The 26311-nt window shown below is 42.1% G+C and overlaps 1 protein-coding gene across 1 annotated transcript in view; it reads left to right on the top strand.

Moving 5' to 3' along the window:
• The window catches only part of BAG3 (BAG cochaperone 3), a 63289-nt gene extending 39562 nt beyond the window's left edge, over nucleotides 1–23727 (top strand). The window contains exons 3-4 of the mRNA XM_069239236.1: nucleotides 14769–15146; nucleotides 21144–23727. Of these exons, the coding sequence (XP_069095337.1) occupies nucleotides 14769–15146; nucleotides 21144–21848 (1083 nt within the window). The 3' untranslated portion in view covers nucleotides 21849–23727. The remainder of the gene's footprint in view (nucleotides 1–14768; nucleotides 15147–21143) is intronic.
• The last annotated feature ends 2584 nt before the right edge of the window (nucleotides 23728–26311 follow it).

Below are 26311 nucleotides of genomic sequence, written 5' to 3'. Positions count from 1 at the left end.
TTTTAGCAAACATCCGTAACTTTCTTCCTCAAGACCTTTTTGTTCTTAATTTGGCTTCAGAGGATGTGGAAAGAATATTTACCTCCAATTCTGTCCTTATTGCAAAATGTGCCATGAAGTGCCTTCGAGTAATTCACTGCCTATCTTTGTTGTTCATTGCATTTGTTCTCCTTTTCATGATTTCTTCAGCAGCACTTGCTTTTTTGAGTTCTCTCATTTACCCTACTTTTTGCATCCTGGTGTGTTCCTAGTTTGCAATGGAATGGTTTTTGAACGCTACATTTTCAATACACTTTGAGTGGTGAATTGAGGACAGTACAATGAATTTAGTTGGAGTTGAACTGATGCCAATACTTACAATCCAGTTTGCATACAGAGTTCATTTTGGCTTAAAAACGTAAAATAAAGAAATCGCAAAATGAAATACAGTATCCCCGATACCATTCACAGTGCCCTAGCTCTGATAAATCAGTGTCCATTCATAAAGTGTTGCTGAGCAAACTTCTCAGGTGCAATCTTGCATGTTGTGGGCACCCATGCCAGGGACAGTGCCCAAACGCCCCAGGGTACTGAGTGCTCATACAGCACAAGACAGAATAAGGTAAAAGGGTACGGTGAGTCCGATGTTTCCATGGAACACTGGAGAGAGGCAGTTTTGTTCTCCTGCTGAACATGATTCAGGCGCAGGAGGATGGGCTTCTTGAGAAGATAGAGTAACATTACGTTTGGCATTTTCCACCACTACCCCAATCCATTGGTCTCCGTGGAAGGACAGAATACTTAAGATGTCATCTAAGAAGGGTGGAATACCTTTCTGGCCTGCCATTCCCCTTTATCCACTCTGGAGGGTCTACCTGAAAATCACTTCATAGGTTCCTGCATAACCTGTCCTAAGGGAGGGAAGCCTTTTGTTTCATCTGCCTGCTGCTGTTGACCATGCAAAATAGCTCATCCTGTCAGGATAGACTGCCACTGCATCCGTCGGTGCTTCAAAGCTAAAGTTTCAATGGGTGTTGGAGATCACACCATTTCTCTCTTTTATTCTATAAGAACACTTTATTCGGTTTCCAATCACAATAGAAAGAGAATACACCTATTACATGCCCTCAAGGGGATCCTTTGGGAATTATCCAAAACATTTCCTGCACACAGCCATTACCCTTTGCCCCAACTCAAGTACTGTCCTCTTCAAGCCCAGAATACGACCACCATTTTCCCCACATGCTAGAATGCTTTTTAGGCACCCATGAGCTGTGTAAATAGGTTCTTTCTGTTTTATACAGCTGTCCATGCCAGCTCTCCAGTCTGTTATGAGGGGCGTTCAGCCTCTTCCAGTATTTGCCAATGTCTCTCTTCTCCAGTAGCGTTCCCAAACCCACCAAAGTCCGTTCACCCCTGGTCCCCCCAAGTCATTCAAAGTCCTGAGTAGGGCAACTTTAGGGGAGGCCTCGATTCAGTAGCCGAGGACATCTGAAAGTGTTTGATAAATAGTGAGCCAATATGGTTGAATGATGGGGAACCCTAAACCATAGGGAAAGTTGTCTAATGTATCATCCCTGCACCTACTGCAACTTGGCTCTACGTGTTTCCGAGCTTGCCATAACCATCTGGGCATAAAGTATGTTCAGTGTAGATAATGTACCTGAATAATTCATAGCCAAGCATATATCGTTAAGGTGCGTGGTGCCATGCATGCCTCCCTCCATTCCCCCTCCTCTAAGGGACCCAGCCAACTCTCCCATCACGTTTGCAGGCTAACGAGAGTACAAGGTGAGTAATTGACCAATGCCCTGTCTATTTGTGATATACCTCCTTTAACCATTTCTTAGACAGGATGGTCAAGTAACTATCTTTTCGAGCGTGGATTGACAGTCAATTTGAGGAATCCAATGTTCTTGGAATCACAAGAACAGTAAACTACCTTCATGACTTCTAGAGGTTCCCAATATTTATTTCATGTTTTTGCTCTTTATTTAAATATTTACGAGTAACATGTTAAGTATAGATATAACATCTGAAAACTAGTATATATTATAGAATACGGTTCCATGAAGTCCTTTAAATAAATTTGTAAGGAGTATGACTTAGCGCCAACACAGAGATAAAAATATTTGCAACGTATTCATGCCATAGGGACAGACAGAAGAGATAGGTCGGATTTGACTGACAGTAACCCTCTGGAAAAGTGCTGCAAAAGGAGCTGCTGAGCACGGCCACCTCTTTCCCTTATAAAACTCTTATCAGTAACAGACTAGAAAGTCTGACAAGATTTAAGGTGACTTGGGAGGCAGATCTAGGCCAGCCAGAGGACATCGATTGAGAGGCAACATTGATGCAGCATAAGAAGTAGCTATCAAGCCCTGCTGAGATTAACTCATTTGAAAATACTCCACAGCGTGCTTTACAATATGAGTAAACTATGAGTAAAGAACATAAAATGAGGAGGGCACTATCTTCAATATTATGCGATGCAACAAACTTGAGGGAAGGTTTTGTCACTCTCTGGGGCTGTCTATTGTTCAAAACTACTGGGACAAGATACAAGTTGTATAGTCAGAAGTCCTTCAGGTCCCCATACCTAGAAACCTAAATCATAATTTTGGGTATCCCATGTGATGCTGACCTTGCAAAGAGGCTTTTAAATAATTTTTGCTGCATTTAGTCCCGGAAGTAGATGTAATGGCAGCTGGACAAGTTGGAAATCTGATCCAGAAAAATCTAATCACAGAACATGGACATACTCTTCACCTGTATTCCTGGCAATCGCTGATTAGCATTCTATCCAATAAAGCAGTTTAACAAATACAACAGGAAGTAATCTGTCTGCAGGAGCAACAACCCGACCTTTAAGCTCATGCCAAGGACTAATGTATAATATCAGAACAAGGAGAGTGCCTATCAATGCTGAAGGTGTGGATATCATTTTTACAAAAGTGTTGTTCCAGCAGATCTTAGCCCGAGGAGAGGAGGTGAAGGTGCCGTTGGATAGAGTTCACAGAGTGGGCCGCTCTGGGGGAAACAGTACATGACCACTGGATATCCTGGCCTGTGTTCACGATTTTCATCTTAAGGAAGAGATACTTAAGAATGCTGAAGACAATCACCCTTCCACCTTCCAAGGATACAATCTGGCGTTGTTCTAGGACCTCTCCCTGATCACTCTTCAAAGGTGCAGAGACTTTAAACCTTAATCACCAATTACCTCTGGGCAGGGACATTCGTTATGAATGGAGTCCCCCATTCTGAATAATGAAGGCAAGCTTCACCAGATTAGGTCAATGTCAAAGGCCTGTTGAGGTGTAACCCACAACCAGAAGACCAGGTCAGGCCCGAATGGGGTGCGCCTACGAATGGCAGTGGGTGTCAAAGCTGCTGAGGGGTTTGTGGCCGGACCCCAGCCCTAAAGTGCAAGAACGAGAGGCAGTACAGGACAGGTTATTGGAAGAAGCAAGTCATCAGGACGCAGGTTCGTCTCCATTGTCGAAGGTGAGACAGTCACCACTGGGCCTGAGCATGACCCTAGGTCCACTGCCGCAGGACAGAGCATGGGGTTTGGGGCTAGACTGATGTAATTTGATCTGGATGTGGGAAAGTCGAGCCCCATCCTGGCGATCCCTGAAGAATACAAACTCACTCTAGCCATTGTAAATGGACCTGTTCATGGTTATTATGTTCTTGCTTTGTTTCAGGGTTGGTTGAGGATAGACATTCAGAGAAACACCGTTTGATGTGCTTTATGTCATATAATAAAATCCTTCTTGGTTCATTTTGAGCACATACAATATGTGATTATTGTCTTTTCTTCCTGTAATCCTGCTCGGATTTTGCCCAAAATTGTCAAGAACATCTGCAATCTGGTCCTTTCAATGTTAAAATAGTTAGCCTCAATCTAAGAGGCTTAAGTAACCCGACCAAGAGATAGCTATCCTGTCGCTGCTGGCGCCATACCTGGTGAGGCATTGGCATAGATTAAGGTCACTTTGGTATCCCCAACAACATTTGTCCTGAGCGCTGGCAAAGAGGGAAGGGGTCGTTGTACTCATTGCCCAAAGCTTCTGAGGTGAAGTGGTGGGCAGGGTGGCAGAGATCAGGAGGGAATGCTGGGCTACTGTATAAAGTTGGGCGAGCAATGCTTCACTGTAGTGTCGTTCTACATCCCAGTGAGAACCATTAATCATTCCTGATTAAGGTAATCTCAAATATTGTGCAAGTCCCATACTCAGTAATCTTGGTTGGGGAAGATTTTCTTCTAGTAATGAATAGCACCCTTGACAGGTCAGGCCCGCATTTTGGCCTGACTGAGGCATTGCCCACCAGATACTTGAACTAGATAAGGGGCGCAGCTTAGAGGATTTATGGGGGCTCACACACCTTAACCACAGAGATTATACCTTCTACTCAGCTGCTCACAAAACCTACGCACAAATATATTATTTTTCAGGTACTCCCGAACCAACAGCAAAGATGCAGGAAATATGCATCAAACCCATGCCCCTTTCAGACCATGCCCCTCAGACCATCATTCTTCAGGGATTGGGAGAGAGAATGGTCCTGAGACAAAGAAGATGTTATACGATTCCTACTAAGATAGTAGGACTGCGTAGTAGGACAGCAGAACTTCAGAATGTAGGAGACAGAGCCCTTCCACACCATTAGAGGCTGTCTGCTCAGTTCCTGGCTAGCTCCCAGCGCCTCACCTGAACCCCTCACCTTACCGGGGTGGACTGTGATTATGGCAATCTAAACATGACATTCTGGCTCCTAGGAAAGTCATAGAAACTGATCTTACCCTTTTGTTGTACTACACTTGTATGCCCAGGCGAAAATACAAGAGACATACCAGATAAGCTTTCAATACATTTAATGTCAGGGAGTTTTCCTCAAAGTGGATCATGTGCGAATCTTTACCTTGTCAAGGAAACAGATCTTTTAGTTTCCATTTCTTTATTTTTTTGAAATCACAATCTCAGTGTTATAAAAGTCGCATAGAAAGACAAAACGTGTCGGCTGCTTTCTTTGTTGGACATTGCACTTCGTGTTGTGAAACAATGCTTTGTAATTAACAATACACGGACCTGTTTTGTATACAGACCGAATTATGTTGTTGCTCCAGGATCTATTGATGTAGTAAGGAGCGCTGCCAGGGTTGCGGAGATTCTGGAAAACTGCTGCACGTGTTGTGGAGCTGTACAAAACTCACCCAATATTGGTAGAGGGCCATAGATGACTTAGATTATTTCTTCAACATGCAGATCACGCACTTCCCAGCCTATGTAACATGCCTTCCCAAATGACTAAGTCCAAGAAGAGTAGACAAATAGCTTTATCGTTGGGGCAACACATCAAGCTTTTCTTTCCACATGGGCCTCTGACCGTGTTCCAGATCATACTAACTGGCTTCACAGAATCTGGCATCTATTAGGAATGGAAAAGCTTACTCTATGTTTAGAGTACAACTTGGAAAGTTGTCAAGAGTTGTGGGTGTCATGCATTAACCTCATCTCTGCAGAATTCAGTGAGCAGACATGACCCAAATACTTCACACTAATTCATAAAATGTCACCCTCACAGGGAGGCGTAGGTGGCGCCCACAAAAGGGTCAATCAATGTATGTTGTATATGGGGCAGGAGACTAACAGCTTTACACGTACACTGCATGGGGCAATAGCAATGTGGAATAAGATTGTTATTAAGCACAGAACGTAAAAGGGTCAGGAGGGAAAGGAGGAAGGAGTTGCTACCTAGGTTTTGATTCGATTGTTTTCATTATCTGACATGATCTAAAGCATGCCAGTCCTCGCATTGTAGGTGGATGATCTCTGTTTTCTTTTGGAAATTCAATAAACAGAATTGAGCCATATTAGACTCAGTGTCCAATAAAATAAGTTACTTGCTGCAATTGCAGCTCTGTACCATTGGTATCTCTCATAGTTCGTGTATGACCAAGCTTACCTCCATGTTGAGGTAAATAGAGTCTGTGGGTACGTGCTCCAAATCACAAATGGTGAATAGGAAACTATTGACTGAATCGCAAAAAGGGATTGCGAGTCGCAATTAGGAAGGGGTGTTCCCTTATTAATTGCGACTCGCAGTCCCATGTATGATTGTTTTGTGACCGCAAATGCGGTCGCAAAACAATTGCAGTTAGCACCAGTGTCACCCATGGGACCCCTTCCCCTTTCTGAATGGCAGGAAAAACATTTTTTCAGAGCAGGCATTGGTCCTATGGTCCACTGCCTGCTCTGAAAAAAATGAAACAAAAACGTTTTATTTTTTGTTTTTGAAATGTATCTTGTTTTCCTTACAGGAAAACGGGCTGCATTTAAAAAAAAAAAACTGCGTTATTTAAAAGCAGTCACAGACATGGTGGTCTGCTGTCTCCAGCAAGCCACCATCCCTGTGAGGGCGGCCATTCCCAAGGGGGTTGCAAATTGCGACCTACCTCATGAATATTCATGAGGTAGGGCATTTGCGACCCCCTTGCGAATCGCAAATAGTGTCATTGACACTGTGCAACATAAGGTTTTGCGACTCGCAAATTGCGAGTCACTCTGACTTGCAATTTGCGGAGTCGCAAAACCTAACTTTAGTACATGTAGCCCTAAGTGCTTTCTTTTAATTGTACTTCCCCCACTCCCCTCAGTTAGTAAGACATCATGAAATATTCTCTTTCACCTAACCTTTGATAGCTTGCAACACCATGTGGCGCGTCTCCTCTTTATGACCTAGACAAACTTCGCTGTTCATTGGATTTGCTCCTCCAACTTAGGCACCAGTGAAGCCCTGGTGGATGCTTAAACTGGCCAGTTTTTTGCTCTCACTTAAGCACTGAAAAAAGAGAGTCTGTTCGTGTGACATGGTACTGATTGGTCAGTTGTAGCTCTCATTAAGCATCGAAACATGATAATCTGTTCATGTGATATGGTACTGACAATCTTCAAAGATTCATGGTCAGAGCTGCAACGTGAAAATAAAAAAAAACACAAAACACTTTTGTTTTGGCCCTTACTACAAAATCATACTACAACAAGTCATCTTGGTGCATCATTATGTTATGATACTGGCATTTTGCCATTGATAAAGCCTTGTGTAGCTAATTAGGTAACACACCTAAAACCATAGTTTCTTCTCAATAAAAGGACATAAATGGTGAAACTTTGTTTATCTAAGATCAACCTATCCACCAATGCTAATTTCAGTGTATGATAGTAATTGATAAACCTTTGTCCAATAGATTTACTGCTTTTAAAAATCCATAGTATGTTCTTAACCATTTAATTGAAATATTGTCATTCTGCCATCACACATTTCTCCTGTGAAGTTGTTACAGAAAAAATACATTAATCGCCTCTGTACATTTTTAAACTAATATTTATTAATTTAACACAACTGAAGTGAAGATGATGATCAGTTGGGATCCAATACAACAATCTAAAATTGAAGCCGAGGGTGGCTGGCCGGCTGTACGTAGGGTGCATAAAATATACACATTGTTGGTAGCTGCAGAGAGGAGTAGAGCTGCTCTGTCACTGATTCCATTACTTGGATTCAAGAGAGATGACAGCCGATAAGGAGGTAAAATAATGTATAATTTCTAACCACAGGTGGCATAAGAAAAGTCTCCTTTGGAGCAAGTGAAGGGGAGGGCTGAGTGGGAGCATGTATTAAAGTCTGTCCAGTGATCCTCGTTACTTTTTGTGAATTGTTATACCTAAAAAGGAAGTACATGCCGGTTCTAGGATCACAGTATGTGTCATGGTTCACATTAATATAGGGTCTCATCCGAAGGTGACATTCCCAGACTCACACCCCTAGATGTTTAGCTGGGCTTAATACTGTATCCATCACCAAGACGTTTCACAGCCGAGTATGGGACTTTCATTTAAGTTTCTTGACGGGCCTTAAGCTAAACCTAGCTTAAAATTCTCCTCGGGGCTATGTGCCAGGTTTCCTCCGATAGGAACTGGCCTGATTCCAGGCATGTGCTTGGATGCTCATCTGTCCTCTTTATTAGTTCTTCAACTGAATCATCCCGTGAGTACCTACACCTGGCTTCCTCCAGGGCTCCTTTAACAGCTATGTATGAGTGCTTCACTGTAGGTAACCTATGGGTTTTTTGTTGAGAATATCTACAAGGTTCCTTATCCAGGTTTCGTTTGAAGTGTGACATTAGAAGCCTCACCAACAGCTCCTCTTGAAGATCCCCTCCAGTTTCTTCAACTTGAGTCTTTTAGTTCCGAAACAGGCTCTGACCTGAGCACAGGAAAATAGTAATAAGGAGATTCCCTGAACAAATAAGCGTAGCTCAAGCAGGGAAATAACCAATGTAGAGAAAAACTACTATAAGAGCTACTCAAATAAGCATGAAGATACCATCATCTCCATGAACCAACACTATGGTTTTAAATGATAATAACTATATATTATTGACCAGTTGTATACTCATGATATCAGGCTACTATACTTAGGCACTTGGTCACAGATAGAGTAATCCTATTACATAATTTTATATGAAATTATTTTGAAGATAAAAATATTTTATTATTCAATAATAATACAATCATGAAAAATATACATAATGTCGAAAAAAAGGGGGGACATACAAAGCACCTAAATCAAGCATACCACATACACTCTAAACTAGGCGAATGAAAAGACGTGTCATATTTACAGGTGAAACAGCACATCAAAAAAGGCTAATCCAAATAACATAATAAAGCTAAAGCAATTTTGAATAATAAAGATATGAAAATATAAATTTTTCTAATACATTGATATTGATACTCTAATACACACAAAAAAAGATAATGCTAACATAGTTCTATCCGAGTGGTACCGTAGGGACCAAAGGCCTACGCGCGTTTCGGTGTTTTAGGATATTATGGGCCACCTTCCTCAGGGCCGTTCCCAGTGGTACTGTTCAATGATGCTCTAGTCTTAGCTGCCAAATCTTCTGGTCAGATTGATTATAGGTTTGTGATGTATTTTTTGATAATGCAGTCAAGGAATTTGCAGAGTTTTGTCTAGCGTTTTTTTGGGGCAATGATTTTTCCAGCCATTTCTACCTCACTGCGGAGTATGGTGATACCAATTATTATACAGGAAAATAATCTAAGTATTCGCTGGTAACAGCTGTTGGAATTAGGTCCATATAGTCCGTTTTTTATGGGTCCTCAAGATCGTGCCGGCATACAGGGTAAGTCCAGGGTATGTATGCCTGGATATGATAAACTAGACGATCACGACGTTCAATCGTCCCGCGTCTGCTGTCTAGAGTTTATCATATCCAGGCATACATACCCTGGACTTACCCTGTATGCCGGCACGATCTTGAGGACCCATAAAAAACGGACTATATGGACCTAATTCCAACAGCTGTTACCAGCGAATACTTAGATTATTTTCCTGTATAATAATTGGTATCACCATACTCCGCAGTGAGGTAGAAATGGCCGGAAAAATCATTGCCCTAAAAAAACGCTAGACAGAACTCTGCAAATTCCTTGACTGCATTATCAAAAAATACATCACAAACCTATAATCAATCTGACCAGAAGATTTGGCTGCTAAGACTAGAGCATCATTGAACCGTACCACTGGGAACGGCCCTGAGGAAGGTGGCCCATAATATCCTAAAACACCGAAACGCGCGTAGGCCTTTGGTCCCTACGGTACCACTCGGATAGAACTCTGTTAGCATTATCTTTTTTTGTGTGTATTAGAGTATCAATATCAATGTATTAGAAAAATTTATATTTTCATATCTTTATTATTCAAAATTGCTTTAGCTTTATTATGTTATTTGGATTAGCCTTTTTTGATGTGCTGTTTCACCTGTAAATATGACACGTCTTTTCATTCGCCTAGTTTAGAGTGCATGTGGTATGCTTGATTTAGGTGCTTTGTATGTCCCCCCTTTTTTTTCGATATTATGTATATTTTTCATGATTGTATTATTATTGAATAATAAAATATTTTTATCTTCAAAATAATTTCATATAAAATTATGTAATAGGATTACTCTATCTGTGACCAAGTGCCTAAGTATAGTAGCCTGATATCATGAGTATACAACTGGTCAATAATATATAGTTATTATCATTTAAAACCATAGTGTTGGTTCATGAAGATGATGGTATCTTCATGCTTATTTGAGTAGCTCTTATAGTAGTTTTTCTCTACTCTGACCTGAGCACAATCTGTGGTTATTCTTGGGTTTTTTGACATTGGGCTCTCAAAGATGTTTTCAGTGAGTTATGCCCCAGTAGTGCACCCTCCAAGGTCACAATTGAGAATCTTGCTAGGGCCCCATGGAATCCTTTGAGGTTTTATGCTGTCTCTTGCACTACCAGTAGTCCTGCTCAGTCTTTCATAGTTCTCCCCTCAACACTGTTGAACACAGTTCTAAAAAGCACCTTTTAGGAGGTCTGTATGCTCATCTTTGTCCCGAGTGTTCTCCTGTCTTCGGCTCATCTTCCAAGAGCCCACACAGGACTTTTTCTCAGCAGTCATCATAGGATTTCCTCTCATAGCCTCATTTTCTTACCTTGCATCCAGCTTCGTGAATATAAGGGCAACACATTTTGTGTTAATTATTTATTCACTGTTTGTTGCTGATGTGGACTACTTTGGGTGACTCCTGAGGGATCTGTACATCCCTGGAGCGCCACTACGAGTATGAGGTTTCTGCAGAATGTGAGTCCCTTCCCGGGTTAACCATTTTGAGATCTCCACACTCCATCTACCTCCTTGTCTAAAGAAGTCATAAGTCCTTCCTCTCTTTGCTTGTGGCACAACTAAGTTTCTCCTTCCATGCAGGCATGCTACCAGTTCCTCTTGTCTGGCTGGTGCTGAATTAGCACTACAGTAAAATGTATAGCCCCTTTTTGGGGCTCCTGGCCTGCCTTGTCACCAGCCACCCTCTCAGCCTTTGCAGCCTTCTCTGAGGCGGCCTTCACCCCACCTCCCTATATGGGCTCAGTCACTGCTGAAATTTTTAGGATGTTTTTTCCCCGTCTCCTTTCTGGGTCTGCAGGGTATGTCATCAGTGAAATTCTAACTTGAGGAGCTGCTTTTTTGTCTGGGGCTGCTGTCACTTCTCTTCCATCTGTTTCGAGGCAGGGATCTGACCTAGATCTTTATATTTTTGGACGCCACTGTTGTTCTGAGTCCCAAGAATGGGCTTATGGAAGCTATTGAGGTTTGAGGGTCCTTTTATTCTATTCCTGTGTTGAATGAGGTGTTCAACTAAGTAGAAGGTGGATTGGGATTATTTCTTCCTGGCTACGTATTTCCCTTACTCAAGGTTTTGCACCCTTCTGTGCACCTCACAGTGGGACATAAACAAGTATCCCCACTTCAGTTTTAAAGGACTTGTGCAGGAAGACTCACCAGAACTCGCCTTGGCATCTCCTTCATTCTAAGGTAGAATCTCCATTGGCTGTTGCCAGGGTCATTTCCTGGGCATGAACTGTTGTCTTCTTTTGGCCAGAAACTGTGCACTGCCTTTGACAGCGCGTGCCTTCGTTGTTCCTGTTTAATCCTTATATGGTTGGCCTCACACTCAGTACCAACAATGAAAGACTTTTGGTTGTCTAGACAGCCATGGGCCTGCCTGTCACATCTATGCTTGCGATAATGACGGCAGACAAGTATAGCCTATACATTGCTTTTATGCTGAACTTTAGTGCTGGGTGCTGGTCGAGCTCTTGGTTTTAGCGACGAATCAACAACTACACACCTTTGTTTCCGTAGCACTGATCACATTTAATTTTGTTTTTAAGTGTGTTTTGCATCTGAGGGAGGTTACTGTAGGTGTGGAATCTATGGCAATGAATTAAATTCCTGCTCATTTGTATTAGATCTGTTTATTGTCCACCAAACAGAGTGCTGTCCACCAGTAGGTGGACTTAAAGAAGTGCTGGGTCTCTTGTTCATCTCATTAGCTTAAGTATATTAAATAGCCCTGGACCTAGCAGAGAGAGAGAGATCTGTATTTTCCCACACCATTAATCACTGCTGTCCCAAGGTCTTAAATACTATTGCTCTCCAATTGGGTAATACTCTTTCAACAGTTCGGTCTCCCGTGGTAAATATGTCAAGCGGTGAATGCTTACTTAGTGCTGTGGTAGAAGATATGGAGCTCCAATTCAGTTTGGCACATTAGTGACAGTCAATAATCTCGATGTGGAAGCAGAGCTGTATATTTTAAAAATAATTTGAAATATAGGGCACTTAAAAAAGACAATCTTCAAAACATACAGGGATGTTCCAGCAAACGGCACACAAACAGATATGAGGTATAGCGTTTACACAGTAAGGCTCTATGATTAAGAATAGCATGGAACTACAGATGATAACGTTACTCTCTGGGACAGAGATCTTTGGGACTCTCTACTCAAATCTCAATTCTTTAGTCATTGCAGTAACTAAAGGTCTTAAACAGAATGTTACAGTTGAATTAAGTATCTGGTTTCTCATTGATCTTGGGGTTATAGAAGGAGAACTCAGTGGGTTTAAACCTAGGTGGTGATAGTCTGCAAAAAGTGTCTGAAATCCTAAACCTCACTGCAGAAAAGTGAACAGCGTTCCCAAATCTCAAGAGATGCCAATTTTAATGTATTTTAGAACTAGGTTTCAAAGTCAAGGTACAGGGTCTCAGTGGATCCGATGTTCAGTGGCAGGTTGCTGGACATTGTCAAAGAGGGGTCAGTTAGAACTCCAATTGGTCTCGAAAGTCAGTGTTTCAGCTAAAGAATAAATGGTGCTGGAAAGAACTTGGCACCCACAGTCGGTTCCTAGGCAGTGGGAAGGTGTAGTGTTTATCTATCTGGCTGGCAGTAGAAAAATGTTTTGGGTAGTTGTGACTGGAACACTCACTGGGTTAAAAGGTTTTTACTAGTAACAGGGCAACTGATAGGTAGGATGAGGGCCCTAAAACATGTACAGACATTGACCATAAAGCATGTGATTCGAATGGGTCTAGAATCAGAGCATCCAGTCTCCACAGTGGGAACTGTGCTAAAAATTCAAAACCCGTTGTGTCGTTTTCACATTATAAAAGGGATAATATGTGTTCCAACAAGGTCAATGGATTCACCAAGCAAAGCAGGCCCACTCCCAGTCACAATGCTTTCTGGATTCCATGGTCCATGCATGTCCTTACATTTTAGATGAAACAGGCTTCATCTAAGCCAGCTGGCTGCAGACATTTGTGGCTTTAATACATGCTTAGTCAGTCAAATCATCATTTAAACAGATCCAGGTAGCCGACACCAGTGCAGAACACCTTTTCTCATCACTGAAGGTAATCAGGTCATGGGGTGTACTGGTCACATGTTTCTCCAGGGTTATGATACACAATTATAGCCCCAGCAGGTAGATCTACATTGCATAATAGAGCTCAATGTACGAGGCATGATAATTAAACCAATGGCCATAATAGCAAGGATATATTGAACTTGCGCTGTACTTGTATCACTATGTAGTACCCTTGCTCGTTCATCTCACTATCAGGACGCATGTTACCATTAGTGGAAATGTTCTGTTGTCAATTACTTCTGTTTATCGCTGGATCCTATCTTGAATCGCCCCCCTCTGGGAGATTAAAGCTCTGTTTATCCAAAAAATGGTTGAGAACCTGGTAAATTATTCTACCATGACCTCATACTCAAGAGATCTATGGCAGTCACATGATATACTCCATATTACCCTGGATTGCAGGTTCATAGATGTTCATTGACTTGGCCAAGACATGTTTCTCAACCTGTCTGCTTGACCTTTCATAAATCTATGTGTAGCAACCTGCGGTTAGTATTGGTTGACTCTTACTTTATTGTAGAATGTGCATGATGTAAACCGTTCAGAATGTTCACTTTGAAATGGGAAGGGTGGTCCAGGTGCAAGAGAGGAGAGACCATCCTGTGCTCCCTGTGGTAGGTCTGTACGTTTAATGCTGTCAAATAAACCTATTGCTGGTTGTTTGTCTTCGTGTCATATTAAAGATCACTACAGCTGCCTTCCTCTCCATGTGTGTTCTATTCTTAGGAGTCACTCTGGTATGTTCAGTCCATACCCTCCTGGTTACCAAGATTCTACCTACTTTCCTGGTCTCTTACTCAGCCAATAGAAGGTTGGCTCACTCGCAAGAGTGAGGAAGGGAGATGCACCAGAGGAAATAGTGTGTGTGTGTGTGTGTGTGTGTGTCCACTGGCCTATTTCTTTTTAAATGGGAAATAAAGTTTGTTTGCTACAGCTGTTAAGAAGGGTTTCTGTTGTACTGTGACACTTTTCACACTATTTGATAATGATAAGGTTCAGGAAATAATGTTTTGAGACGAAAGTGCAGGCATTTTCAGCCCTCAGCCATGGCGAGACTGCTCAGATGCAGTCTGTTCATGCAAGTCGTGTCACAACATTGACCCGACTTCCCTGAGCGCTTTTGTCTCTGTTTCCCGCATTAATGTCACCATAAAGAGAACGTGAGGTAAGTTTCTTTTCTGTAATAATTCTTACTGTAGTTGAAGCTGACTTGTAATGTTGTAAGGTTTGTGACGAGTGGTTAGCTCCTGAGCAGTCTGTCTTTTGCTTGCCCTTTCATGAGGTTTCTTCGCCTTTCACTTCCTAAAAAGCATCTTGTGTTGCTATCTTATCTGCTTTCTCCCCCCGCCACCCCCCGTTGTGATACAACACATGCAAAGGAGATAGCCAGCATTGACACAATAATTGTTTTGCTCTTGATGTTCATCAAACCTCATTTTCCTCCCTAGACGTCTCCGTCTCCCGTGGAAAGTCACACTGGCTCCCCTCAGCTGCCAGGCAGGCCGGGCTCCACAAGTCACCAGCTCCCGCGAGGGTATATTCCTATCCCGGTGATCCACGAGAGCAATGTTCCCAACGTTCCAAGGCAGCCTTCGCAGCCATACCACCAGGCACAGAAGACACACTTCCCAGCCCAGTCAGGCGAGTTCCACCAGCACCAGCCTGTGTATCATAAAGTTCACGAGGACTGGGAGCCCAGGCAGGAACCACAACAGGCTCTGTTCAGAGCGGCCCCGAAGGGCTCGAGCCGTGAAGGGTCGCCAGTCCGAACCAGCAACCAGATACCATCTCCAACTCGGCTACATACAACTTTGGACAGAACTCAGGTATTTTACTTATGCCGTGCTTCACTTGACATAAACTAACGCTGTTGCGGAGCACTCAGCTTTTTACTCCAGGGTGACCCTGCATACAGTACAAACTGACGAAAGTGAGATTAAGTGTTAATTTCAGTCGCACTTCCATTGATGCTACCCTCTCGCAAAGTACACCCTCACTTAGGCACAGGGACACCAAAGCACTAAACGAAGGGTGCTCCTTCTGGATAATGGTGATATGACAAGAGTGACCACGCCCCGGGAACGTATTATTAATCACTCGACAAACCACTGATTCCTCGAGTCTAACATTACTGGTGACCAGACCCTTTGCCGTGTTTCAGTGGTGCTCTCATCTTACACCTACCAGACAGTTGTAAGTCTCTAGAGGACCTTACCATAAACGTACACTGGGTTTACAGCATGCTCAGTTTTTAATATTGGTTGGCTTTACTGTGACTCTCATTTGCATGCTTTTTATTCAATTGTTTGCCTTCTTCCTCTTGTGTTTGTCTCTCTCCTTAAGCATAGCATCATTACCAGCCTTTGGAATGGCTGTCTTGTATTGTTCCACTGCATGCACTTAGGGAATTATTTTTTATTTTTCACTGAGCACTCCAAGAGAGTGGCATGTGTTTTCTTGCTCTTTCTTGCTCCCTATGCTGCCTGTCCCCCAGTACTTCCTATTGCTTCTCTCCCCCACCCTTAGCAGTCATATGAGTATATTATTTTTTACTTTTTTGGGAGGACCCGGAAACTGCCATTTGTTGCTAGGCCTCTCCTCACTCTAAATTGCACTCTCGAGCATCTCCATTTCTCCCTCGCCCCACAACCCCTGCACCTGCTCCCCTATTGTCCACTACCTCTTTAAATTTAAACGTTTTGGAAGGCCTGGCAGCCTCCATTTGCTGCTGGTCCATTCTACTATTTCAAAGGGACTTTCACACACTAAACTTAGATTGTAAAATGACGTCTGCCACCTTATATCGGTAAAAAAAAAAAAAAAATCGGAACATGCATGCATGGTGACCCAGATGTCACCAAAGATGCATGCACCTATAAAATGATGTGACCAGCTGCAGGAGGCTTGTCATTGTTCCTTTTTTTGGCCTATGGTACATAGCATCAGCAAAAAGTATTGGCAAGCCAATAAATGAACAAAGCAAGAGCAGGTAGTTTTGCTAATGCCTATTTTTATTTGTGTCCTGCCCAACAGATTAAGTTCTGACCATCGGATAAATTATTTGGCAACAAGAGAGAGTAAACTGTCTTCAACCATCTTATCTAACCCTTGAGGCCCATTTCCCATTATAATCGGATAGCTTTAGTAGTGGTATGTGACGTGGGTAAGGCCTTACATCTGCACTTAATTCTGTAACCAGAAAAGCATGAGAAAGATTTGATTAGGAACATCATTGCAAGGGTAGATGGTTTGGGCTCATTAAATGTAAGATAACATCAGAATGCAAGAATGATTTGATATGAGTAGTAGAGGTCTTAATTCCTATTATATCATTCAATTTGAATGTGGCTGCTGACAGAGGTTCTACTGGCAGTAGAAAAAATGTTGGGGTCAATTGTCATTCCTATTGTGTCCCTCTGTTTATCTCTAAAGATAATAATATAAATTTGGCATAATTGTTCTCTTCAGTGGGAGAAGTGTAGTGTGGTAGAGAACACTTTTTTGGTGATTTGCTGTTTCTTCAGCATTCTTAGATGCAGCGCAGAGCATGGGACGATGGTTTGTTAACTTTGTAGAATTCACTAGGGTAGGCATCCAGGGATATATATATATATATATAAGTAGAGAGTTTAGAAATAACCTCAATCTCATCTTTTGAAATCATGCTTTCTTTTAGTAAGATACATTCCTCAAAGTGGGTAAACATAAATGTTGAACAAATTCCAGCTCGTCTTGCTGTATATTCAATGGAGAAACTACAGTTCCTTATAAAATGTACCATATAACTCACCTACGGCAGTTGGTTGTAAAATACGTTAACTACTGGAATCACATAATGCTGGTATGGAAAGTTGTGCTTCCCTCTGATGTATTTGCATGGGCACTAAACTGTAGACTCCGCCCCTTCCCCTTTCATAATTTGTAATATTTAACTTCAGTGGAGTTTGCTACACTGCTGATATACACAAGGAATTTCGAAAAACATTTATTCAATTCTAATTAATGTCATTTGTGAATGCTCGCTTGGATTGACGGTTGTAGTGGTCCACCCGGACTCTAATAAAGTTTCTCATCTGTCATGTTCAGCTTATGTTTTTCACCTGATGATGGCAGATTTCTTCATTATTAGATCCCTCCAAATAAAGTGCTCACTGCCCATACTACCTCTGCAGAAGAGTATGAATCTTTGTTTCGCTATCTGAAAGTTTGTATAAGGGAGCAGAGTTCACGCCTGGCATCTGGTAATTTATATCTATAAGCATGCATGGCCCAAAATGCTAGTGGTCAGAGATATGACCCAAGTCTAAGCCCAGGCAAAATGAGGTCTGAACAAACATCAATCAATAAATCACGGTTACTTATATTAGAAAGAGTGGAGCCTTGTAGCAGGAAGTAATCAGTCCGGCAGATGTGCCATTTACATATGATTATAATGTGTAATTGCTATCCGTCGGGTGAAGCAGTCGCCTGGTTTGTCAGTGTCTTGATTCTAAAGAAACTATTGTTTTCACATAATGTAGGAATTAAGAGTTAATAAACTCATCCAATGCATCAGGCTCCAAGTACTTTGTAGTTTAACCATCAAGTGTTACTATCATGCTCGTCGGCTCTAGAAGGCCATACAAAATAATTAGGGCTCCCAGTTTTATGGTATTTCTTTTTTGACATTTCTATCTGTATTTATCCATATTTATTTTTTGCTAATTTTTTCCTTTATCCATTTTTATTTTACGTTTACTGTATGAAGGAAGTTGCTACAGGTATTTTTCCACATTTGTTTAACTGAAAAATGTAAACTCGCATTTGAATGTTCAAAAGGTTTCAGCAGTATACAGTACAATAGCATTAGCTGAAAACACTTGCATTGCAGAATAGCATAAATAACTGCAGATCGGCACTTAATTAAGCTTAACTAGGAAATCTATTGTCTTTTTTTTTTATCTCCCCTACTCTCTGTCTGTACACCTACAGACCTGTTACTCATGATTGGCAGTAGAAAAAATAATCTGAACAAGGCATATTTTCTGTATTATTCTGTATTTAAAAATCAATACAGACAGGAAAATAAATAGTTTTGTGTCTGTATTTATCTGTAAAAAGCAGTAAAAACGGAAAACTGGGAGCTCTAATAATATCCCATTGGCAGATGTGAGGAATAAGGCCCGTATTTATACTTTTTTTTTGTGCCTCATTAGCTTCATTTTTTGACGCAAAAGCGGCACAAACGTACAAAATCTAATGTATTTTGTAAGTTTGAGCCACTTATGCGCCAAAAAATTATGCAAATGCGGTGAAAAAAAAGTATAAATATGGGCCTAAATGCCCAGAATTTCCCTCTCTTAATGTTGGTGGTTGATGAGTAGTTGGCTGGCACTCCTATCGGGCGGCTCAAAAGAGAATGGACCATTTTCCTGGAGAAATAGTCTGGTGTGTTGGCGAAGATGGAAGCAAACAATAATGGGGCATTGTTGAGTAGATCAGTCTGTCTTACAAGTTCATGCTTTTGGAATTCAACTGGCTCTTGGAATTGTATATTAGTTAAGCACGGTATAAATGCAATCAAGAATCTCATCTTACCTTCATTCTCTGCTTCTCTGGTATTACATTGAAGTGAACATTGCTCGTTTGTGATCGATAGTCCAGGTCTGTAACCTTTAGTTGTGCGTTCCATCTTCTAGCTCACTTTGAGTACTACTGTGTCTATATTCCACTGCCTGAAGTCATCACTCTGCTGCATCAAATTGTGTATGGGAGGCAGCAATGTCAAAGTGTATAGACTTGATTTTCATCCATTTTTCCAACATTCAGTAATTTAACTAGCGTATCGCAAGTTCTGATTTCAAAGTTCTTTAATGATTGGTTCAAGAGTAACCTAAGGTATTGTAAGGGTGTTTTCTCGGGGCTGCACTTGGAAGTTCATTGGGTACTCCAAAAAGAGCAGTTGTCTCACCAGCCATGATTTAAATATAGATACAGGGAGAACAGGGTTCTGTGTATGTGATGTTTCCTAGTACTATTTAGGCTACAGATATGGATATGCCAGTCAGTGTCCACAAGCTACGAGTCATGTTGTTGCTGTCATACTTGGCACTGGCAATAAAATTAGCGAACACAGGGGCAATTGTATCTTGTTGTCTAGTTCAGAACCAGTGCCCAGGCTTTATGTATTAGTGCTTACTGTATAAAATGTGTCCTTGATCACAGGAAAGAGTAGGTCCCGTAATACATCCGGTTCCACATTCAAGTAGGTTAATGTTGTAATGCAAATGAATGTATCCATGCATATTACCTGGAAGTTGGAGAAATAAATTGGAATATATTTCTGGTGGGCCTCCCCTGGCAGACATTTGATGGCAGTAGGCAAGTAGACTGTGTTATAGCTCGGGATCAAGTTTCCAGGCGTTACATATCACCAAAACACATATTTCAGAAGGCCAACCGGCGTCTTCATGGCACCGCTTATGTCTTTTTTCTCTAACACAATGGCTTCTTTTCATAGGCTCCATTCTGCACCGATCAAATGCACACTGGGGTATTTCTCTTTATCAGCAACTGCCTCAGAGGGCGGTCTCCCCCTCCAATAACAAAGGAAGCAAGCATGCCATTTGCACCCGCCATCTGCCTTAGGGAGAATGACAAGTCAGGATTGGTGCCGGTGACTCTCTGTCTCCACTGCATCCCTCCTCTACCTGCCGACACAGGTACTTGGCTCCCCAGAGTTAGGTGAATCCTATAAAACTGATCCTTTCAAGTTTGTTGCCCCACCTATCCAGCAGAAGAGTAAACTTATCTGACTTCTGCAACTAAACATGTTGTGCGTTCTTCCACAGTGCAGGAGGCGTGCTGTAGTCTTTCTGTACTCTAGACTCAGCTTTGTGGATATTATGCCATATTTCAGCCAGTTCTAGTAGGTTTTGGGTGGCAACATGGCTGTCATTGTGTGCAGAATTGGTTTCTGTGATCCAAGTGCGGTGATATAACTTTGGCCAATCAGTAGAGAGAGTGTCTGGTTACTGGTAAAACCGCATCCAACTCCTCTAGAGAGTTGCTATTTTCCTCATGGCCAAACCCCACCTCCCAGAAGCTCTTGTGTTCATTGTTGCTAGTGCTTGCAACAACTACACTACATGGAGGCAAAGAATAGGTTTTAACAATGCCTGTCTTTCTCAATTAACAAACTTTACCACCAGAGTGATAGACTGCCTATTTGCATTACCTTAATTCAACTGCTTGCTTCTTTCTTCCATTTTATCCAATTGAGATATTTTAAAATGCACTGTCCGCACTCTGTCTACACTTTTTTGCCACTATTTTAAAGAATCAGTATAAACTGCACTTAAGCTGATCAAATAATTTTGAAAATTGATTTCATTAGGGCTCATCTTTTGTCATTTCAGTAGTGATAATAAGGCTTGCACATAGTAATAGGCCGAAACATAAATAGACATCATAATGTTTATATTTTCATAGGGACATTGACCTTTTGTACTAGATACCTAGGTTCCATTATGGAAAATAAGGTTGCCATTTTAACTTGTTGTTTTGGAACAATGCCCCATTTTAACTTACCAACAAAGTGTAAATGAGGCATGGGTGAACCTTTTCCTTTGCAAAATCACGGTACAAGTGCAGAATCTAAGATACTTCCAATAAACCTAAGGTTTGCTTTGATTCTTTCTATGAGTCACCGTTTAAAAGGCAGACCATCATGTTATTTTTCATGGATATCTTCAGTGTTCAATACAAAAATATTAGATGGACTAGAAAGATGTCAGAATACATACAACATCAGGCTTACCAATTTCTTTTTTATCTTTCTGAAGGCTTTTCTACAAGAAACATCTTCTCATGAAATACCACATCAGAAGGAATCCTCTCCACAACCCTTGTCCGAGAGCAAGGCAAGTCTTTCTGAGCCTGATTCTCCTCCTAGCAATGTTCCCACCCACATTGCTCACCAAGAGGTTGAGCCGGAGCTGCCACCTCCTCCGATCTCCCTTACTGAGAGCATGGAAAAAAGTATGCCTAGCCCTGATAAAAGTGCTCCACCACCTGAGACACCCTCCCCCCAAAAGTCTGCACCTCAGCAGTCTACGGAACCAGAGATGTCTGCAAAGCACCGTGGCATACTGCAGGTCGAGTGGATTCTAGAGCGAGTACAGACACTGGAGCAAGCCGTTGAAAAATTTAAGGGCAAGAAGAATGAGAAGCCATATCTGATGCTGGAAGAGTACCTCACCAAAGAGCTGCTGGCTTTGGATTCTGTGGATCCTGAAGGTCGGGCAGATGTACGCCAAGTCAGGCGAGACGGTGTCCGGAAGGTCCAGAGCATTCTGGAAAGACTGGAGCAGAAGGCACAGGAGAATGCAAACACTTGCAATGCCCCTCCATGCATGCAGGAAAGCATGGAGGTTGACTCTGGAGCAGACAAAAGTGGCAGGGGAACTCGCCAATCGGAGTCAAAGGAAGACGGATTCACCAACCCCACCAGCTCTTCCCAGACACCAGGCGATGCCACTGCACCCTAGAGGGTGACGCACTAGCTATAAGCTTTCACAAATTGAATACCTTAATTGTGCTTTTTCAGTGTCATTTATGTTGCATGTGTTTTCCAGAGCATTGCACAAAATATGGCTTTGAGAACATGTTGTTGGTGGGCGGGAGAGAAAAAAGCAATTAAGAAGCAATTAATGGTTTAATCTTTTGAACATATCTATCTGCGCTGATAAACAAACAAGAACTGCTTTAGTCAACAACTGTTTTAACTCTTGGTTACAAACTGCAAGAAAAGTGAAATCAGAATATTTTATCTGTCTACTCAATGATAAAATCTCAATGACTTTTGAATCCAGAGCAAGAGATTAAGCCATTTTCTTCCACAGTGCCTTGTTTTCCACATTAGTTTTTGGTGTAATTAAGGTGAAATGTGTCTCATCCGAATATTCCTGGGAAGTTTTGTAGCAATTAACATTGAAATAGCCCAATGTATTCAGGACATTAAACCTGACTCTTAAAAATATACATTGCTATTTGTGAAGATACTATTGTTAATGCTCTTAGTAACTCTAGGGAATTTTACCTGACACTATATCCTGTTTTGAGCTCCTGTGAGAGACTTAATATGTGCCAATATGTCCTTCGTAGAGTGAGCGAAACAGATCACAACCAGCTTCCAGTTGAATAATATCAAGCAAAGGCAATCATTTGTGAATTCTTCAGGCAGCCTCCCCTGCAATACTCTTCAGTACCAGTGGCCATGTTGGGGAGTGGCAATTTCGTCAAGTGTTGCAAAGTTACATTGTTCTTCCAGCATTGGATTCTTTCTGGCGCATATGCAAAGTAGTGACGTCAAGCCACTCTCAGAATGGATCCTTTGGATAACGTTTCTCTTGTCTTTGTGAAGCAGATACTGTACTTCAAAATCCCTATTTCCTCCCCTTTGCCTTTTCCTACCAATGTGCCTCAGCCCTTCTCTGGACAGATTTTCCATTTCTAAGAATAGGGGAGTCAAGGAGTTTCTTCTCTGTCCGTTGTCAGACATTGACCACTCCAGAAAGAGCCGTTTTAAGCGCTATGTTTACAGCACAGAGTCTTCAAGACTATGCTGATCCTTATCTCTCTTTAGGAGTTCCCGCTAAAAATAAATATGGGTGGGTCTTCAGGGTCGTTTGATCCATGACTTATTCTTTGGAGAGGGATCACCCAGACTCTTTTGTTTCCCTTCCCTCTCTTGCAAGAAGACCTGAGATGGATTTCTTTCCATAGCTATTCTATGCTTGACCTTTATTGCCAGCAAAGCCACACCGTACATTGTAGTGCAGTCCTTGTTGTCTTCTTGGATGTGTTGCCTAGAGAATATTAAGGGGGTGATATTGCCTTGTAATTCTGACATTTGACTATGATATAGGCATTATCCCAACTGGTCAAATGTGGGACAAGGAGTTTAAAAAAGGTCGTATTAACTGAGGCCACCAGCTACAAAACATGGACCACTGAAAAGCCATATGATTATAATTAATCTTTAAAGCCATATGATTATAACTACTTCTGAAGCCATATGAATGTAACTACTTTTGGCCAATGCTAATGCTGGCCGATTAGCACCATAATCGTGGAGTTCACAATCTCAAACAATCTGAATGTACCGTCCCATACCGGGGGTAGGAGAGAGGGCTTACACTTGTTATATAGAGTTCAGCACGGTCCTGACCTGGCTCACTGCCACATGTCACACCATTATATAACCCGACTGCTTTAACAAGGCACTGCTTCCCCTTCCACAACTAGGCACTTTATGTAAGAACACGGATAAAGTGTGTGTAAAAAAACTGTAGGTTTATTTATGTGTGTGCGGAGAAATGTATTGGTATATTTGAAAAAAAGAATAAAATGAATTTAGAATCTGAATTGTTATGGCTATTTATAATAATCCTTTGTTGATGAAACACTGACTAGAGAGACTAGCTTCTATACGACTGTTATTTGCAGTAAGCTGTTGTAATTCATGATGTCTTTTACTTCAGGGATGTCCAATGTTGGTCTTTGCCATGCTAGATTTTCAGTCTAGCCACATGAAATAAGTTTACATACATTCAATCTATATGCCAATAATTTAAATTACCAATGGTTATCTTGAAATCAGCTGTGTTCCGGGCCGAACCTGGACATTCCTGCTGTGCTTGCTACTTACCTCCCTTGATGACCAATATTAGACGTTTCCCTCACAGAGGTCAAGTGGAATGGAACAACATTACCATGCAGATGATAATAGGCATTCTCTCCCCTGAATAATGATTTGCCCAGGATACTGTCCTCCTTACTCTTGAAATGTCCTAACAGCAAGACAGCAAATTGTAACATCACTTGCAGGGTATGGGTTAAATGTTTTGCCACAAACTACAACATAATTTGGCCCACTGGTTAGATTTTCCCTGACTCTCACTGTAGCTAGCATGTAGGTGCACACAGTGGGACAGACAGTGGTCCTATTGGCATACTTCACAAAGATCAGCTTGCATGGAGCCTCCCTCTAATCTGCCAAAGACTCAACAGGTGAAATCTGCTCTTAATAGTCTAAGCAATCACAAATGTATTTCTAATTTAAAACTAGTTATTTAACACTAAAACAACTAACAAAACAAGCACATTGAAAATACCTACGATTTTAAAAAGACAGCGGCAGCCTCCCCAAATCTCAAGGGGAGGAGCGTCAATGGGGACGGGGATAATACTTAAATAAAAAATAAAAAATACAGTTCCCGCCACCTTGCTCTCCTGATGGTGTCCCAGCAGTCCCTGGGACACCCTCACAGGCTCACTGTGCAATCCTGGCGCTCCTGTTATGCTATACCTAGTATGAGTAGTGCCAGGATTGGTCTCAGCGGCTTGGTCTGCCGCTCAGACACTACATGGAAGTCTGTGCAGTTTCTCCAACCCTGCTGTGTAACACAGCCGGGTTGGAGAAACCTAAGTGCGCATGTCAGTTTGGCCCGCCTAAGACAGCCGGCCAAACTAACATGTGCACTTAGGTGCACTCCTTCCCCCTCGCCTCTCCCTCCTCCCATGTCCCAGCCCAGCCCCGCCCTGCACATGCTGGCTGAGCCAGCTGCTGAAGAATTAAACAATAATGAAATATTGTTTTATTTTTCAGCTGCTGGCTGTAAGCCAGTGGGGCGACGCTCCTCCGCCATTGCAGAGGAGCCGCCCCTGTAACAAGAGTCTGTATTTGGATTTCTGCTGATCTCAGAGAAATAAATTTCATTAAACTCCCCCATTACCTCTCCTTAGGTCAGCAGCACTGAGTGCAACGTTTTTTCACTTTGTGTTCAGTGTTCATTGACAGAGTGCTCAGGTGACCAGCATAATCTTCCTTTGAAATTCAGACATCCTCCTCAAGCAATTAAAAGCCAGTGTGTTCATGTGCTGCTCCTGGGAAAATAAATGAAGCATATTATTCACTCCTTCACTGAACATTAGACCCCAGCATGATAAGTTGGTCTCACAATTTGTGTAATCAATTTGTTTAATTTTTGCTATCACAATTTGTGTAATCACTATGCACACTTCACCTGCATAGTCTGAACTATGCAGGTGATTAAGAAACAACAGTAGGCCTATATATTATATTGTGGAATGGGAACAGTGATAAATAACATAATATAAGCTATGTATTGTCAAGCACACATCAACCCAAAAGGGTATACTGGAGCTGAATAACAGATGTTTTCTGTTACCAGTTAAGTTGTTCCACACTTTATCGACCTCATAAGTATAAAAGTCTGTGTTGATCCCATGGCTATGAGGTAACATGTTCCTATAGTGGAAGTATTAGTCCATTAACCCCTTCTGTGCCGGGGACGTAATGGTTACATCCACCAGCATAGTGCTCCTGTGCTGAGGACGTAACCATTACGTCCTCGGACATGAGCTTGGAGGGAGTGATAGCGCTCCCTCCGTTGGCTTCCCTCCCACTCCCCCCCAAGGCAGGGATGGAAGGGGAAGCCATTCACCTTCCACGACCGACCCCCCCCCCCCCAGTGACGTCTGATGATGTCAGCGTGCGATCTAGCGCTGACCTCATCAGAGACCACCTCCCCGTCGCGTGATCGGAAGAGAAATGCAAAGCATTTCTCTTCCGATCATGTGATGGGGGCCTGAGAGGCTTCAAACGGAAGGAAAGGAATTTCCTTCCTTTTGAAGTCTCTCAGAGCATTTCAGAAGCCGGATCGTGAAGTGATTCGGCTTCTGAAATTACCACTAGACACCAGGGATTTATTTAACAACAGAAATTGGCACAAGGGGAGCAACCTCTTGGGCAAGGGTCGCTCCCCAGGGGGGCAATTTTTTTCAAGGCCTTTTCTGCCCTCCCCCCACCCCCGGGAGAAGATCAGCCTATTTTTATGAGGCCAATCTGCACCCAAGGCGAATTCACGCAAGGGGTGCAAATTTATTTTAGGTCATTTGTGCCCCCCTGGGGGCAGATCGGCCTATT

Source organism: Pleurodeles waltl, chromosome 6 (genome assembly GCF_031143425.1).
Source record: "Pleurodeles waltl isolate 20211129_DDA chromosome 6, aPleWal1.hap1.20221129, whole genome shotgun sequence".
Taxonomy (NCBI): domain Eukaryota; kingdom Metazoa; phylum Chordata; class Amphibia; order Caudata; family Salamandridae; genus Pleurodeles; species Pleurodeles waltl.
The sequence above is the reverse complement of the archived record's forward strand: the minus strand, read 5'-3'. Positions and strand labels throughout refer to the sequence as shown.